Source organism: Heloderma suspectum, chromosome 2, assembly GCF_057233095.1.
Source record: "Heloderma suspectum isolate Gila_16-S chromosome 2, 16-S_ref, whole genome shotgun sequence".
Lineage (NCBI taxonomy): Eukaryota > Metazoa > Chordata > Lepidosauria > Squamata > Helodermatidae > Heloderma > Heloderma suspectum.
The window spans coordinates 52,033,151-52,051,222 of NC_139459.1; the positions used below are offsets into that span (position 1 = coordinate 52,033,151).

Below are 18,072 nucleotides of genomic sequence, written 5' to 3' on the forward strand. Positions count from 1 at the left end.
CCACTTCTGCCTTTTACTCAGTCATTTGGGCAGGTTATTTGTCCTTTGCCATGCCTCTTATGACAACCATTTTGTGATAGTGCTCAGGGCAGTTTTTTATATTGCCAAATGTGCCCCTGGCCCCAAACAGGTTGCCTACCCCTTCTCTGATCAATATTTACCCCAGCATTATCTGTTTAGAACAGCCTTCCAGCACATGTCCAGAACACCAAGCTGGGGAAGGCTGGCCTAGAATTTGAGTTAAAGGGCTGTGAAAGGGACACAGCTGTGATAAATGGCACTGGCACAACAGTCAACATACCTGACATGAAGGTTCATTCTCTTGCTCAATACATTTTATGATGGAGGTATTGGATCACTAAATTTGAGAAAGCAGCTTGTTCACAAAAGGTACAACTAATTTACCTATATAAATAAAAACAGTTCTTGTTAGACATCTGTACTGCAGGACTTTTATCTTCTAATATATCAAGGACTGTCTGTAGCACACAAGTTTGCTGAAGCTTGTATTTTTGAGTGCACCAGTGATCTGGAAGATGGGCTGTTAAAAAAAAAAACTTTCAGTGTCTTATAAGAAAGTGCCCTCACCAGAAGTAGACATAGCCAGTTCTGTATGCTTTATTCTATCAAACATCTGCATTGTTGGAAGATCTTTCTGACTGACATCCTGCTATTAAATGAGTTTAGTGAGCCTTTAGTGAGCATATTTCAGGGATTACCCTTGAAATGTTTAAGACCAGAAGGTGTTGCTTTTGTTGTGTTTAGAGTCAAAAAAGAATTGTGAATTCTATTGTATTACTCAATTTATAATAGGCTATTCTAATAGAAATATGCTGTTGTATGTGAATTCTTTATGCTGTGTATTATTTCTACTATACTTTGGTGTATTAAAATGTATTCACTGCCTAACTGTTTATATCTATGCCAAAACATTTTTTTTACAGTACAGTCCTAAGTACATTTACCTGAAAACAAGTCACACTGCATTCATTTGGTCTTGAGTTTGATTTTAATGAAATTCCAGGCTCATGGAAAGTACTTACTTGTGCAGGGTTTCATGTGACTTCGTATCTTGCATAAAGGGTTCTTATTCATTGCATTAGACTATGTATGTGCCTTTGGACACAGTGACCTATGGCTTAGCAGGAAGCTGTACTGGCATGAAAATGTGCATATATCAGGGCAGGTGTACAGATTTAGAACCCTTTGGTGGCCTGCATGAAATAATGCATAGGGAAAATGTTGCATATATCAGGGCAGGTGTACAGATTTAGAACCCTTTGCTGGCCTGCATGAAATAATGCATAGGGAAATACTTGTCGTGCATCCAGCATCTTGTTTAAATAAGAAACTTACTTCCTCATAAGTCTGTTTAGGAACGAAGCCTTAATGTGTCAATAATGTCTGATTGTGCATTGTGTATCTGTCAAGAAATCTGTAAATTAATAAACAGTCATTACAATAATTTATTTAGTATATTTTTATTCACTGAAATATTTCACTCGAAGACACATTTTCAGAGCTCTGGACAATGCTGTTAAAAAGAAATTGGAAACAAAGTTTCCTCACAAACACTTCAGAAAAATCTATTACAGTAGTCAACATTTTTATTGCTTTGAAGCTGTGTCCTAATACATACTGTATACTTCTAGAGAGACCTATGTTTTCAGCCCTGACTAAACACAGTTAACTTGGAAGTAAGGATTATGGGCTTCAATGGAATTTACTTTCCAATAAATATGCTTTCCAATATGACATAGTTGTGCAGCTTGTTCCCTGCTTTATTTACTCAGTCCCACTGAGTTTGGTGGGATTTACTCTCAAGGAAGCATACATAGGATTGCAGCTCTAGAATATTTTAGACAAGTGGGGTGACTTTGCACGTCATGCTAACTAAGTTAGCCAACCTGAGAATAAGCCAACCTGAAAATGAGTTACCATGGGTTGGTTGTTCACTCGGTAAACTGACAGACAGTCGAGAGCTCTGCGGCTTTCCATGACTTGTTTCTCCCTTCAGTTCTCCCCCTAGCTCCTGGCATATATCTGAAGCACCTTTGTGGCAGAACTCCTTGTTTCCTCAGTCCCTGCATCAAAACCCTTTCTGCAATTGGTACGCTGGGGTTGCCAGCTACTGAAGGACCCCCACCCCCGCTCAACTCACATCAGATCAACAAATGGAATTAATCTGGGCCCTTATGAATGCGGTAATGCATTCACAAACTTAAAAAAAACTTTTTTAAAAATTCCAGAGTCTTGCGCAAGTGCACAAGACCACCTGTCTGCTATTTAACATAGCATACCAAATATCCCTCTTGTCAATTTAATCCTCCACTTTGGTGCTTGCCTTGCTAGTGAGCACCTTTAAAAAAAAAAAAAAAAGGCTACTTCACATACTGCCACTTACAGCCGCCTAAAAAGCTCTTTCTCTTGTGGCTGCCAGCTGCTTTTTTTGACTCCGCCTCCCTTCGTGCTTGTCACTTCCCTTCACTGGTCTCCATTACTGACTGTCAGAGATACATATATGTTACAGAGCAGGAAGGGGATTGGTAAAGATATGCACATTTCAAGGCTGAGCAGGGAGTGAGGGGGATTGGTAGAGATACACAAATGTCAAGGTAAAGATATGCAAATTTCAAGGCAGAACGGGGAGTTGGTTAAGATACACAACTTTTAAGGCAGACAAGTGAGGGGGATTGGTAAATATGCATACATTTCATAGCAAAGCAGTAAATTGGAGGGGGAAATTACATCAATTTCATAGTCATGGACTTTCAAATGAACGTACTTGTGGAAGACTGCTTTATTTTTTGTTTTTATAAGGTGGTGAATGTGTTCAGGATACTCTTCTGTGTCCTTTCGTCTCAATTTTTAGGAGCAGAGGGCACTGAGAAAGGATGAGGGAGGATGGTGGCAGCACTAGCGAGATGGCTAGGAGTGACAGGTGTTTTCGCCATGCTTGCCAGGTGGCTTGCTAGTCGTTCCCAACAACCCACAGTGAAGTTGCCCGTCCGGGCTCAGACATCACAATAGGCCATGCTGAAAACAAGCCACCCTGAACAACCCAACAACAAGCCATAGATTTACAGGGTTTGTTTGTGAAAAAAATAACGTTATTTATTTTTATTTATTTAAAGGATTTTTATCCCGTCTTTTAAATAGAATTCTCCCAAGGTGGCTTACAAATTTCAAATAATGCAAGATAAACAAGACAATTACAAAACAAATAAAATTTAAAAGGTTCTTTAAAAACAGTCAAGTAAGTAATAAACTGGCAAATCACTAAAAACTGCTAGCAGAAATAAAAAAATAACTTTGTTATTTATTAAATTTATTACCTGCTTTTCAGTATAAAATAATTCCAAAGAAGGGGGCAACCAATAAAACACAGTAAAATGATACAACATTAACCCCCCTCCCAAATCAAACGGGGAGAGCAGTGACACAGGTGAATAAGACCTTACATAATGCAAACAAGCAAACAAACCCACAAACGCAAACATAAAGTTAAATCAAAAGCCTCGGTGAACAAATAAGTCTTCAGTCAGCATTGAAAGCTTGTAAGACTTGGTCCTAGCTATATGTGAGGGGGAAGGGGGTAGTATCCAAGCCCTGCCAGCCTTGTCTGCGTACAACCGCAATATAGCACTCCTGAGGGCAAGCCCCAACGCAAGTGAAAACACTGGTTCCTGGAAGGGGCAGGCCATGCCCATTCCAGCAGCCAGCATTTTCACTTGTGTCAGGGCTTGCCCCTGGAAGCACTAGGGTTGAGGCAGATCTGACCAGTGCTTGCAAGGCCCCTATTGGACATTACCCAGGGAGTCCCACAATTAGGTTGCCTGTATCGAGAACACCCTTTCTTGGGTTGCCACATGTGAAATTCCAGGCAAATGTAGTACCATCAAGATGGTATCCCCAGTCTTCATATCTGGGCAGGTATATAATGGAGAGGTACTCCATCAGCTATCCAGGCCCTAAGCCATGAACATGTCAGGATAAGTACCTCGAAGTTGGCTTGCTAACTTATTGGCCTGGGTGAATAAAACTGTTTTCACCTAAAACTCAGCAGTAGGTGCTGGGCTCAGGGTCAAACTAAATGTTTGTCTAATCATGCATAGTGTAGCTGTGCATGGTAGTTTTATTTGCTCTCGAGTAAGCAAATAAAACTATTTATCCTCCATTCAGACTGTGACGATGTCACTCCAGGGCGGGTGGGTTGAAGCTTCCCCCAACCATTTTTGTCCCAAAATTCAGGACAAAAACAGGTTGGAGGGAAGCTTTAACCCACCTCCTGGAGCATCGTGGTCCTAGTCTGAATTGGGGCCATGCATGCTTACTCAAGAGTAAGTAAAACTATAATGCATAGCTATATTATGCATAACTAGATGAATAGTTTGGCCCTCAATATTTGGGGCAGGGGTAGGTAATGTTGTGCCCGTTGGCACTAGAGCATCTTTCTTGGCATCCACCAAGGTGCCCTACCTCTTCCACTTAAAAAAAAAAAAAAAGGAAAAAAGGCCATTTTCTTACCAGCAGCTGGGATTGCTGTAAATTGGTTTGTTTTTATGCTGAAAACCTGGGTTCAAAGGAGTTGTTTAGTGTATTGGGGTTCAGACTCCACCCCTGCCTTTTACTTGGTGTTTGGGGTAGGTTACTTGTCCTTTGCCATGCCTTCCATAGTAGCCATTTTGTGGTGGTGCCCAGGACAGTTTTTCAAATTGCCAAATGTGGCCATGATGCCAAAAGGTTGCCTACCTTCAGGGGACTGTTTCAAAGCCAGGGCACCAGTACTAGAATATCTGACCAAGGTAATGGGATGACTGAAGAATGCCCTTTCCAAAAAACTAACATTTTTAAAGAACGTACCTAGAAATGTAAAATGTGAATGTGCAAAACATGCGTTTGAAAGCCATGTATCATACTGGTAACGTACAGTCACTGCTGTAAACTCTTCTGCTGTATTTGCTATATCCTGCAGAGAATGCAGTTGGTAGCGAACCTGTATAATCTGCTAGCAAGCCTTACATTTGACCCACTAAATTTCTTGGACAAGAAGAACAGGATGCATGTGTAATAAATGAATAAATAAACATTCTGTTAACAACTTGGGAGATTGGTTTGTGGCCATTTTTGTTTATCTGAACGATAACAGCACGTCTTGGGAAGGAGTTAATGTCCTTGGCAGTCTTTTTTCACTGTCTCATTATTGCAGTGTAATTGCTACTCTCCTGCAGGCTAAGGACTCTTTCAGCTTGGTATTGCATTAAATGTAGCAGGCTCCTTTAAAAGTAAACGTTTTTAAGACCTCACATGACAAGCAGCTGCTCCCATCAATGATTTTGGACAGAGTGATGGTGTGGTGGTCATACCTCATCACGAACATTTTTCCAGCTTTTCAAAATGTTGGAAATCCTATTTTGGCAGGATGCCTGCTGCCCTGACAAACTTAGATAGTGGATTAGTCACTGATCTATCAGAGTTTAGCAGCCTCATTGCACTATATAATCATTCAGCCATTCTTCTGTGTCTTGTATTCCTCTTTTAGTAAATATAAGGCATTATGTTTTCTTTCTTTCTTTTACATTGCTATAGACAAAAAAGTGTTATACATTTAGAATTTTATCTCACTTTCTCCTGCCTATTTTTTAAACACTTCATTACATTATAAAAGCAGAATAAAAAGAATAAAGGAAAGAAAGAAAGAAAGAGAAAATACAATGCCCAGAATTCAAGTGGCCCTGTGAAAAAGCAGAAAATGTTTCCACTCACAGGGGAAATATTTGCCTGTTTTGCTTTTCAACTACAGCCCTTCAAGCCATATTGAATTTTATTCTATTTGTTTATTTAAGTGTTTTGCCTTGCAGGGCTAACCCTCCCAAGTTGGCTCACAACACAGAATTTGTGATAACATAATTGCAATCTATAAAACCACAAACACAAAAACATCATTATTATAAGATGATATTATATCTGCAGCAATATTATACCAGCAGCAAGATTGACCTCTTGACATTCAGGAGCCACTTTTCAGGAAGTGCAAGATGTGCAGACTGAACAAGTCCTGCTATGTGTGCTAAATACCACATATAGTCCTTTGAATCTCGACCATATTTGTATGTAATTACTTTGCTGTGAAAAATCTAAAGGGTGAAATCCAGCATTGCACAATGGAACTTTCCCTGCTCCAGCCTCCTGCATGCCTAGCCAAATCTGCTCTGGAGGGTCCCCGGAAGGGCTGAGGGGGGAAGGGACAGAAACCAGTGGACAGAAGCCAGTCCACTGATGGACTGGCTTCTTTCAGAGAACGGGAATTACCCCCTTCCCATTCTCTGATAGAAGCCAGTCCATCAGTGGCAGGGTAGGATAAATGGATACCAATTAGACATTAAAATAGACTCTTTTTCTCATTGTTCATGATGTCTTTATTAACAGTAATGTTATTATATAAGTGCTTCTACTGATGGTTAAACTTTTGGAAAACAGTTTTAGAAATGTACAAAGCAAACAAGTAGTAATCAGTCCCACTAGGTTGTTGTTCTTTTTATCAGTGGTTGGTATAATGATGCCTCTTTGTCCTAAGAGGAAATCAGCAATTTTGTGTAGTGAGGGAGAAGTAAGTCTTGCTGTTGACTTCAGAGTTTGTTTGTATTTTGTTTTAAAGCTATGATCTTATTTGTATATTCTAAATCCTGCAATCCTGCACACAGTTATGTTGCTTAACTCGCATTAACTTCAATGGGCTTTAACAGACTGTGTTTAGGACAGCAGCCAAATGTTTTACTGAATCGAGTGCGTTGCCAAGCATATCATTTTTTATATGATGTGCTACAAGAGACATGCATAATATTGAGTAGATTGTGAGGTACAGAAGAGCACCATTTTACTAATCATGTATTTACAATGTACTATTTGCTTTTGTAATTACCAGGTACTCTTATTCAAGTCCCTTCAGTTGAGAAGGGAAAACTTAGTAAAGTTCGTCTGGGATCATTGTCTTTGAAAAAGGAAGGAGAAAGACAATGTTTTTTATTTACAAAACACTTTTTAATTTGTACAAGGAGCTCTGGAGGAAAGCTGCATCTGCTTAAGGTACATGATTTTGATAACTACCACATTTACAACTAGCATAGTGAAACAAGAGCATTATAGTTCCTAATTCTGGTGATTCCCACTACACATGAGATTTAATTATGGCATGGTAGTATAATTTTAACAGAAAGGTTTTGATGTATTGTTGCAGTAAATTGAGCCACTGAGGCAATGCACAAGAATTGACTGGAAACATTCTCTCAATATATATGCAAATTCCGAATGACTGGATCTGAAGAGAGTGTTAGCCTTTCTAAACTAATTTTGATTAAAACTGAAATCTGGCCAGTGAAATGTTACAGGAGTAATTTTATTGCAAGAAAGATGAAGACATCTGCATGGAATATATTATGTAGTTTTCAGTTTGAGGAAAGTGTGCTTTTTATGCATTTCTTTTTTCCTGTTTTGATATTCAGCTTTAATTTATACTGAGATTTTATTTAAATTTAGGAAACGAGTATTTATTTATTTATATCCCGCTCGTCAGGTAAAAGACTGCTAATGTGGCTTACAACAATCAACAATCAGACAGTCTCTGCTCCCAGGCTCACAATTTAACACAAGACACAAGGAAAGGGATTGGGAGGGAGAAAATATTTTTTTAAATTATTTTTTAAAGCTTGATGGTGATACTTGATTCAATTGTCCAGATGGATGGAAATATATCAGCTGAACAGGACTGGCCTGTTCCTCTTTTACCTTCTCTCCTGTTGTTTGTCTTTGGGTTCAAAGCTAATTTGTTTCTTCTCCCATCCACTCAGGGCAAGATGTTTCTCAGAAGCTGTTCTAGAGGAACTTGGGGCAGGGAGGGGCTACCACTGGGAGTTAGATGAGCAGCTCAACAAACTATTCTTGTTTGTCTCCCATCCCCTCAGGGCAAGATGTTTCTCAGAAGCCCAATTTTTGTCAGACTTGAGTTTCCATTTAAATTATTTGTCTTCCCTGAATACTCCATTTCAATTTTGCCATCTAATGACCCCAATTACCTCTCTGACCAACTTCCAGCTTCTGAAGTATTTAAAGAATTTAAATAATACATAGTATTATTACCTTTTCTATTTCTAGCAATCCTGTCTTTACATTTCTTCTTGGTTTGCTTTCTGGTAGATGTGTGTGTAATATGCCCGATTTCCTATGCTTGCTCATATATTTATACCACTAACAGTACAATCCTATGCATTGTTAAAGGGGCTTACTCCCAGGTAGGTGTGTGTAGGATTGTAGCCTTAGAGTACAGCCTTCTCTAACTTTACATTGCCAGATCTTTCCAGAATTAGGCCTGTATCTGGGTTACAACTGTAATTTATTCAAATATTTAAAAATAGGTATGCACTAATCTGTTTAATATTTTGAATTTAGATATATTGTTTATTTTGTCCAAATATTTTTATTTGTTCAGTTGCTAGACTAGCATGGATGAGTGTGCTATGTTATGAATCCTATCAGTAACATTAATTTCTTTGTTTGGGGATAATACATCACAGAATTATTTTAAGTGGAAAAAGAAACACAAGTAATTTTAAATTATTTTCATTTGCTGGAATTAATAATGTTCTTGATTCTTGTAAACATATGTAGCTATTGGAATAACTCTTTTTAGGAGTATTCACAACATTAAATTGCATAATTTTGCATAATTTTAAGTGAGGGAGAGGGTAAAATAGATTTCTGAAAAAAGTATAATAATAAAAGTATTATTTCCCTAGGCAGGAGGTGTCCTCTCGTTAATAGAATGTACACTAATTGAGGAAACGGATATGAATGATGATGACTGTAAGTTATATCAAACAATTTAATGTGGTTATAATAATGTTTACATAATTTTAAGAATGTAATATTTATTTTTCTGCATAACATATAAGTAACATAGTCCACAGGAAATGCCTCTGGCACAGGTTTTAATAAAAGGAGTCAGAATTGTGATAGAAATAGTGTAATTTGTTGCAGCTTGACTCTTCTCTTGTATGCTTGTGCAGGAGATACACTTCAGTGATTGGGCCCAATATGTTTTCCTACCCTCCGCACTTTGCAAGGGAGAACTACTGTACAGTACCATGTTCTAGTCTTCCATAATACTCATGCAAGTAGCTGAAGCAGTGAAATACAGTAGATATGGGGCAATCAAAAGAACTTTACAATTCTGTTTGTTTCAGTGGAAGAGTAAAGCACTTGATTAAGGGCACAGTCCTATGCATGTTTAGAGAGAGAAAAGGCCTACAGTTCCTAGCATGCCCCAGCCAGCTGTGCTGGCTGTAGGATGTTGGGAGTTGTAGGCCTTTTTCTGTTTAAACATGCACAGGATTACACCTCAAGAGAGCAATCCTATGCCACCTAGATAGTGACTGAGGGGCTATAGGATGCTGCAGATCTTCTGCTCAGAGGCTGGAAGCAGAGCTCCAGTGGTTGAGGAGATCTGACTGTGGTTGTCGTCCCCCCACCCCCCCCAAATTCTGGTGGTTCCCTCTCCTGAGGTCAGTTGGATTGACAGGGCTTATCAGCTCCTGTCCCTACCCGCAGCAAGGTGGGTGAGTTAGAATCATTTACAAATCTAATGTAAAATGCATTTTCAGAGGTCAGAGAAGCCAAAAAAAGGCTTCTGACATTCCTCCTGTCCTGCCAGGCTCTTGCCAGCAGGGCATAGCATGGACAGAGGGCTCCGAGAGTGGAGCCCTCTGTCCTATGGGTGTCTGTCCCATAGGATTGTGCTCTAAATCTCTCAATAAATGCATGAGACTTAAAATTCCCCCCAAAAATCTTAGCCAATAAAGTGTCCTACTTCTTTAAATTAATTCAGTATTGTAGTTGCAGAAATCCTTAGCTGTAAACGTCTAACAGTTCTGTTAATATTAATGCAGTCACATAAACAAATCCTCAAGTGGTCACCCTCCCCTTACTTGGCATGCCCACCACAATGCTTATTCCAAAATTGTGATATAAACACTGTGCCTATGTCTCATAGCATTTAAAAGCCAACAGCAAGAGTGTCACAGTTGGGTCAGGTGTATTTTGCCACTCAGCTCTGCACCTAGAAGTAATTGCTACTTTCCTCCTGTGATTAGGTGATTTTCAGCTGGAAAGCTGAATTAGCGGAACCTTTCATAAATTCATAAATTATAGATTGGGAAAGTGTGGGCATTGTTCCTGGGTGAGTTTGGCCACAATCCAATGCTCTTCCATGGTTAAGGCTGCAATCCTGTACATACTTATCTGGGAGTAAGCCCCATTGAAGTCAGTGGGACATATAGCTGGGTAGACATCCATAGGTTTGCACTGCAAAAGATACAATGGATCAGGCGAATGGTGCTGCCACATTCAAAGTTGCAAAACAAGAAACCCTATGAGATTTGTTCTCCCCAGTATGGTATCTGCAGCACAAATTGGGGTTCTAATTTACCCATGAATCCTTCTGTGAGCATGCATTTTCCCAGTCACATGCAGGCAGAGCTCTCTACAGGCTGTAGAGATGCATGCATAAAGCTTTGTCCAACAAAAATAGGATATTCCTGCCTGGAGTTCTATGTCCATGTTAGAACTCTATAGAACTTCTAGGACTGAAATAACTAGCTTCATATGCTCAAGAGACTTTTAAACTTGTTTTGCTCGATCTGCAGCTTCCCATGGTGAATAGCAAACTGTTTTTGAAATTGGGGAGGCATCAAAAACCATTATGTGACATAGGAATCTGCTCTTCAAAGTAAAAGAATTTTTTTTTTTTTAATGCCATTGATGTAGTGAAAACCCCATGTATGTGTCTAACTAGCTGTTTGGATTCTGACCATACTGTACACATACCTTTGCAGAACAATTTTGTTTGGATTGTAACCCAACTTCTATGAGCTCTAGCTTTCAGGATGTAACTATTTAATTCTGTCCCCACCCCCATTGTGAAGTGAAAGGTTCTGGGCAAGTATTTGGACACCTTGATTTCAAGATTGTGGTGGAACCATCAGATGCACCTCCTTTTACAGTTGTCCTGTTAGCCCATTCACGGCAGGAAAAAGCAGCATGGACAAGTGATATTAGTCAGGTAACTTAACTTTATTGGATATTGCATGGCTTATTTGGCATGTAAAACTCATCTCAAAGCTCAATGTGTAGGAAGGGAAATATTTAGTCAATATTGACAAAATATTGTTGCTTAATTATGCTGTAATTTCGCTGAGGGCTAAGGCTAAGAGTGCCAGCATGATGTAGTAATTTATTTATTATTATTTATTTTATTTATTACATTTATATACTGCCCAGCAGCTGAGGCTGTCTGGGCAGTTCACAACAATTAAAACCATAAAATACAACAACTAGTTATAGAAGCTTTCCCCAACCCGGTGCCCTCCAGATGTGTTGCACTGCAACTCCCATGGCCACACTGGCTGGGAATGATGGGAGTTGCAGTGCAACACATCTGGAGGGCACCAAGTAGGGAAGTCTGAATTAGAAGTAAGGAGATCCAGGTTCAAATTTTCATTCAACTCTGAAGCTTTCTGGATAACTTTTGGGCTTATCACTGTCATTTAGCCTAACCTACCTCACAGGGTTGTTGTGAGGAGAAAAGGTGTCGGTGGGGAGAAACAGCCATATACTCTGAATGGGTTCCTTGGAAGAAGTATATGATATAAATAAAATAAAATTCCCTTCATTTTCTACAGTAGTTTGTCATGTCACATGACAGACTGTTGACAGAGAAAAAACAAGCCCAAACTAGCCCCCTGTGGATGCATGGAAGGTCTTGCTTTCTTGTTTGGATCCCACAGTCTCTGTCTCTACCGGCATTCCTGTCACATTTTATTTATTTAACATTTTAGCCCCTCATCATCCCATAACAATCTACATGAGGCTCCCATATATAGATTCTTCCCTCTCCCAGAATTCATACTGAGCCTTTAAAAAAAATGTTTAAGTGTTGCATTTGCACAATTATACCTGTGTTCCTGTGTGTGCAACTTCCAACACATTTTTTAAAGTATGCCAAAATAAGTTGGGAGGAAATAAGTGGGAAGACCTTGAGAAGAATTGAAAGTGGCTAATTCTGAAGACTGTACAGTGGTCAGTTTGTGGAATCCAGGTCTTTAGTGTTTGCCAGTGGATACAACATGTCCATGTGTTAGATTGCATGAGTTCACTGGTGCTAATTCAACAAAAAGCAATTACAAATAAATACATGAATAGATTTTTTTTTATAATGAAGGATGAAGAATGGGGCAGATGTCAGGAAGAGGCACTGTTCAGGGTTAGACTGTACCAATTGCACAAAATGTTTGTACCTGTTGAATGGGGTGGATTATTTTGTGCAGGAATACCAGGGAGTGCAAAAGAGGTTCACAGGTGAGGTACAGACAATGAAATAAATCCAAAGTTAGTCCTACTTAGAGTAGACCCATTAAAAATAATAAGATTAACATGATCCCATTCATTTCAGTGGACCCGCTCTAAGGGTGTCTCTACACAAGCTATTTATTGCACTGTCATGATTGGTCACTCACAGAAGTTTGCAGGCCCTTTACATGATGTTGTCAACCTCCAGGACATCTGCACATTTCCTCCTTTATCCTGCTTTCAAAAAATCAGAGATAAGCTAGTAATAAAAGTTAATGGCGCCATATTGGCAGTGTGTAATGCCGGCGTAGTGCCATGAACTTGCCGAGGAAGGACTTTCCTCAATTCAAACCACATGTCTGCCATGTAAATGCTTGATCGCATTTTTCGATCGCAGGCTGATTGGAGGGAGAAGAGGGTAAAATGCTTTCTTGCAATGAAGGGAGGCAGATCTGATCCCCCCACCCCACCAAGCTCAGAATCAGTGTCCTCTGTTAATTCAGAGCACCCCATAAAGTTCAATGGGGCTTACTCCCAAGTAAGTGTGCAGACTCACAATCTTATGTCTACTCAGAAGTAAGTCGTACCTTTCTTGGGGGCTGCGAGGAAACAGTACAGCACAAGTTAAGCAACAAAAACAAGACTCCCCACCCCTGCTCCTTTGCACACACACCAGGGAGGGAGGGAGGCTCTCCCTCGATTCAAATCACATGGCTCCAGTGTAAAGGAGCCTATCCTAATCCCTCAAAGAAACCGAAAGCAGAAAGCCACAGTAAGTATGCGGGGTGGGTGGGTTGCTTAATAGAGACACCTTAAGAAGGACTAATGTTAGATTTAACCCCATGCCCCCTTCTCATATAAATACCAGCAGCAAATTTCATGAAAACTTGCTCTTGCACTCACAATCAAATTTTACATGTAGCAATATCTTCTTGCAAGCCTGACACTAGTTATTCTTCTGAACTTCTAGTTCAGTTGGATCAGTAAGCTGCTTGGGAAGTAAACCAGAAGCAAATGAAAGGGCATTCATTTTTCACCTAATATGATTAGGGCTGCAACATTTAATCTATTTAATTGGTACTTTAATCAACTAAAACTTTAATCACAGATTAAAAATGGCCTCTGATTAATTGGTGGGGCTGAAACTAACAGGGCAAAGCTCTTTTACTCCACAGAGATACAGTGGCCCTCTTCTCCTCCCTCTGCCAAATATGAACAGAGGGGAACTTAGAAATGCCTCCCCGACTCCGTTTTTATTATATTGGCAAATATTTCATATCTGTTTGAGTCATGAATCTGCCCTAGAAATAGACTTCTGAAAGCTCAGTATGCATAAAGGAGCCGAAAACTGAATGAGTTTGTTTCTGTGTCCCACACTCACTCTTGTTTTGAAGGCAATACTTTGTCTCCGACTTTCCATTAAAAAACAACCATACTCTCTACTTGGCAGCGTCGTATCTTGTATATATTTGGCAATTATCATTACATTCCCATTGTCCAATAGAAAGAACTAGTGAGGCTACAGTCCTGGTATTTGGGGATATGGAATGGTGAACCGAGTTGATTCCCAAGCCCATTATGAGTATGAGCCTGCCCACCCCACCCACCCCAAAACATCATGCTAGACTCATAATGAGCTTTACTCAGCACCACACCAGGCAGCCTCTTTCTGAAATTTAACTTTGTGAGTGTGGCGGGGGAGGTCTGGTGCTGATAGGTTAGGCTGAGAGACAGCAACTGGCCCAATGTCACTCAATGAGAATTTCATGGCTGAGTGAGGATTTGGCTAGCTTGGGTGCTTTTATTTTATGGTTTTACTGACAGTGATTTGACAGTGTATTTTTATTGAATTTCAGGGCCAACTCCAGGTTGGAGGAGGGCACAGGCGAAGTGTAGCGTCACTGGCTATATTGAGAGCATCGCGGAATGATTTAAGTCAGGGCTGCAGAACCTCAAGCGCAGGGGCCAAATCTGGCCCTCTGTCATTCCCCAGGTGGCCATGCCCCCTTTCCAATTGTTTGGTGGTTTCCTGGCTTTTGTGCCATGTTTCCCTGTTCTAAAAGGTTGCCATGCCTCTCCTAAGGTTTAGTTACTGGCACTATGAGCTTTATGCTAAAATATACTGGTATTTTTCGCCTTGCCCCTTTTGCCTTGAGCCCCATCCACCACTGGAATGCAGCTCCTGAAAGCTTCTCTGTAATGGAATTCTGCCCACAGGGTGAAAGAGGTTCCGTACCCCTGATTTAAATGACAGCTCCATCTCTCCTTTGCCACAGCTACTCAGCATACCAAGTGGCAAGGGGGGCAGGATTTAAAAGGGCCCACCCAGCCCAGTACGCAGGGAGGTGTTAGCGGGCCCTGCTTGGGGGCCATGGGCCTGGCATTTGCCTGACCATGTTGCGTGCTTGTTGGATTTTATTGTTTTTACTATCGTCAGCTTTCTTGCAAATAAATCAAACCTTTGAACTTTTGGCAATTGTACACTACATCAGTTGCTTCCCATGGAGGACTCAATCACCTGCTTCCTTTGGAAGGCTACATTAATTGCTTCCTGTACCAGTTGAAACAATTGCTTTCTGTGGAGGGCCACATCATACTTTGAGCAGCTGCTCAAAGATTGTTCAGAAGGTACTCAAGATATACCTAGAAATATTATAGTAAATTGTAATCCTTAATGGCTTGCAGGCCTCAATGTCTTGAATCTATAAACAGTGTTAAATGAACTTGTCCTACAGTTCAGTCCATTGTGCTTTCTGTTTCTTAGGTAATGTTTTTAAAAAATTGTTCCAGGTGTCTTTTAATTTAATGTGACTATAATATTTTATGTTTAGAGGAACTGAAAAAAAGTGATCGTATTATTTTGTTCTTTGTTATTATGCAGTGTGTTGACAACATACGGTGCAATGGTTTAATGACCATAGTATTTGAAGAAAACTCCAAAGTCACTGTGCCACATATGATCAAGTAAGTAAGATAACTTTCTCATGTAGGAGTAAATGTAGACCCAGTTGCAAAACTGAGGGATGAAATGAGATTCGCAGTTTGAATTAATTAATTAATTAAAAACATTTGTGTCCTGCCCTATATCATTACGATCTCAGGGCAGCATACAGATCTAATCAGTTTAAACAGTATAAAACCATGAATAATTTAATCAGCTAAAAGCATATTAAACCATTAAACAAGCTAATACCAATTAGAAAATCTGAAACAAAAAAAACGGTTAAAACAGTGTGCAACTTTAGGGAATTCAGTTAGCCCTCAAAGGTTTTCGTGAAAAGTCATGTTTTACCTTGGTGCCAAAATGAAACCAACATCTGCACCAATCGGGCCTCCAGGGGGAGGCATTCCACGACCCAAGGTGCCACAGCAGAGAAGGTTTTATTTTATTGGATTATTAATCCTGTGTTTCCTGGGGAAATGCTGCATTCTTTTTCTGTCTGTTTCAGCTGCTTTTTTCACAGAATCATAGAATAGTAGGGTTGGAAGGGGCCTATAAGACCATTGAGTCAGCACCACCTATAACCCCCTGCTCAGTGCAGGAATCCAAGTCAAAGCATCCCTGACAGATAGTTGTCCAGCTTCATCTTGAATGCCTCCAGTGTGGGAGAGCCCATCCTAGGTAATTGGTTCCATTGTCATGTTGCTCTAACAGTCAGGAAGTTTTTCCTGATGTTCAGATGGAATCTGGCTTCCTGTAACTTGAGCCCATTATTCCATATCCTGCTCTTTGGGATGATTGAGAAGAGATCCTGGCCTTCCTCTCTTTTACACAATCCATGTGTAATTTTTAATGTTTTTTAAAGTAATGTTTAACAATGCTTTTAAAATAATTTGTTATGTAGATCTGATGCTCGCCTTCACAAAGATGACATTGACATCTGCTTCAGCAAAACACTAAACTCCTGCAAAGTGCCCCAGATTCGTTATGCAAGTGTAGAACGCCTTTTGGAGAGATTAACAGACTTGCGATTTCTCAGTATTGATTTCCTTAATACTTTCCTGCATACTTATCGCATATTTACTACTGCAGCAGTTGTACTGGAGAAACTGTCAGATATATACAAACGGCCTTTCACCTCAATCCCTGTTAGGTGAGTTCTTTTCTACATTTTCTATTCTCATGAGATTACCTCTCATAATAGTCAACCTTCATTTGACAATGATGTTATTTCTGTTTATTCTTATATTTATATACTACTTTTTGGCCACCATGGGATCATCAAAATGTTTTGTAAAAGGTATCATGAAAATCTAAGAAAACATCATAAAATAATTCTTAAAAATTAAGTTAAAAAAGCAAATACAATTCAATGCCTAAGAAGCAGATTTGCATATTAAGCCAGACAGACAGAACACTTGGTAGAACAAAAATGTCTTAATGGGTTCCATAAAGACAGTAATGGAGTTGGCCTAGTGAATTTCCCTGGAGAGGGAATTTCAGAATATGGGTTGCCACTACTGTAAATCCTGGTGGATGTTAATCTTAATTCAGAAGGAGATGGCACTTCAACTTAATCTCTTTACTAGATCTCAACGACCAGGGCGAGAGACTATATATGGGCAAAGACATTCCTTTAAATATCTCAGGGAAGTTAACATACGTAGCACATTACACTAGTCAAATCCAGGTTACCATAGTGACCATGACAGTGATCAGTTTCCTTTTCTCTTGAAAAAGGGGCACAGCTGGGATACCAGTGGAAGCTGATAATAGGTCACGGCTGATACTTGGAGCACTCCTAAGCAAGGAACCTCAGTGGGAGTCTGGCTTCAGCCAGCCATGCATACTCATCCAGGCATATCCTGCAAATCTGCGTCAACAGGAGTCCTACATTCAGCATATTGTTTAGATTGTTCAATTCTCATCCAGTTCGCTACTGGATAGAGGAGGCTACCGCATCCAGGGCAGTATCCAATTGTGTCATTCAGCAAACTCAAATAGCTGTCGTGGCGCTCTGCCAGATCTTGCCATTATGCAAGTGCTTGTGTATTACACTTGTACAACCGGTTACAAAACTGGTTGTGCGACCATAATTTTAGTTGGATTCTCCTCTTGCACATAGTTTGGAATGTCATTTCCACTAGCACAATGTCATTTGCGCTAGCAGAATGACACAGTTGGATGTGTCAACTACACCCTTGGTGTAGAAGGAAAAAAGAAATAGAGATCAGTGTCATTAGCATACTGTATGACCTCACGCAATAGTTTCATGGATGTTAAAAAGCATGGGATATAATATAAAATGCTACAAAACCCCATGAGGAGGAACAGTAATTGCCCAGCACTGCCTTCTAGAACGTGCCTGGCAGTTAGGAGGGAAACTACCATTTAGGTGTGGTGTTTTCAGTTCCTGAAGAATACTTTGGGTAATGGTATCAAAAAGCCATCAAGAGATCCAGCAAAATAGGATGAAGACAAGGTCCAGCACAGCTCAGCTTTTCAGAATGTGATTGATACTAGGAAGCTGCTTGGGCTCTGGCTAGTAATCAACTACACAAAGAATCTCCGTGTTCTAGGCTTTTGCAAGCACTTTGACAGGATAACTCGCCAAGTCAGTCAGCCAATCCGCAACAACCATCACAAAATCGTTCAGTTCCTTACACCTGAATTGACAAATGATCCTAACTGGTCCACTACCCCTGTGGAGGTTATGGGATATTTGTAAGTCC

The 18,072-nt window shown here is 40.0% G+C and overlaps 1 protein-coding gene across 2 annotated transcripts in view; it reads left to right on the top strand.

Annotated features, from left to right (window-relative positions):
* The window catches only part of RASGRF2 (Ras protein specific guanine nucleotide releasing factor 2), a 164,501-nt gene that overhangs the window by 81,725 nt on the left and 64,704 nt on the right, over positions 1–18,072 (top strand). For both annotated transcript variants that reach the window (XM_084832076.1, XM_084832077.1), the window contains exons 10-14: positions 6,926–7,086; positions 8,793–8,859; positions 10,977–11,113; positions 15,281–15,363; positions 16,245–16,493. In XM_084832076.1, the coding sequence (XP_084688202.1) occupies positions 6,926–7,086; positions 8,793–8,859; positions 10,977–11,113; positions 15,281–15,363; positions 16,245–16,493 (697 nt within the window). The remainder of the gene's footprint in view (positions 1–6,925; positions 7,087–8,792; positions 8,860–10,976; positions 11,114–15,280; positions 15,364–16,244; positions 16,494–18,072) is intronic.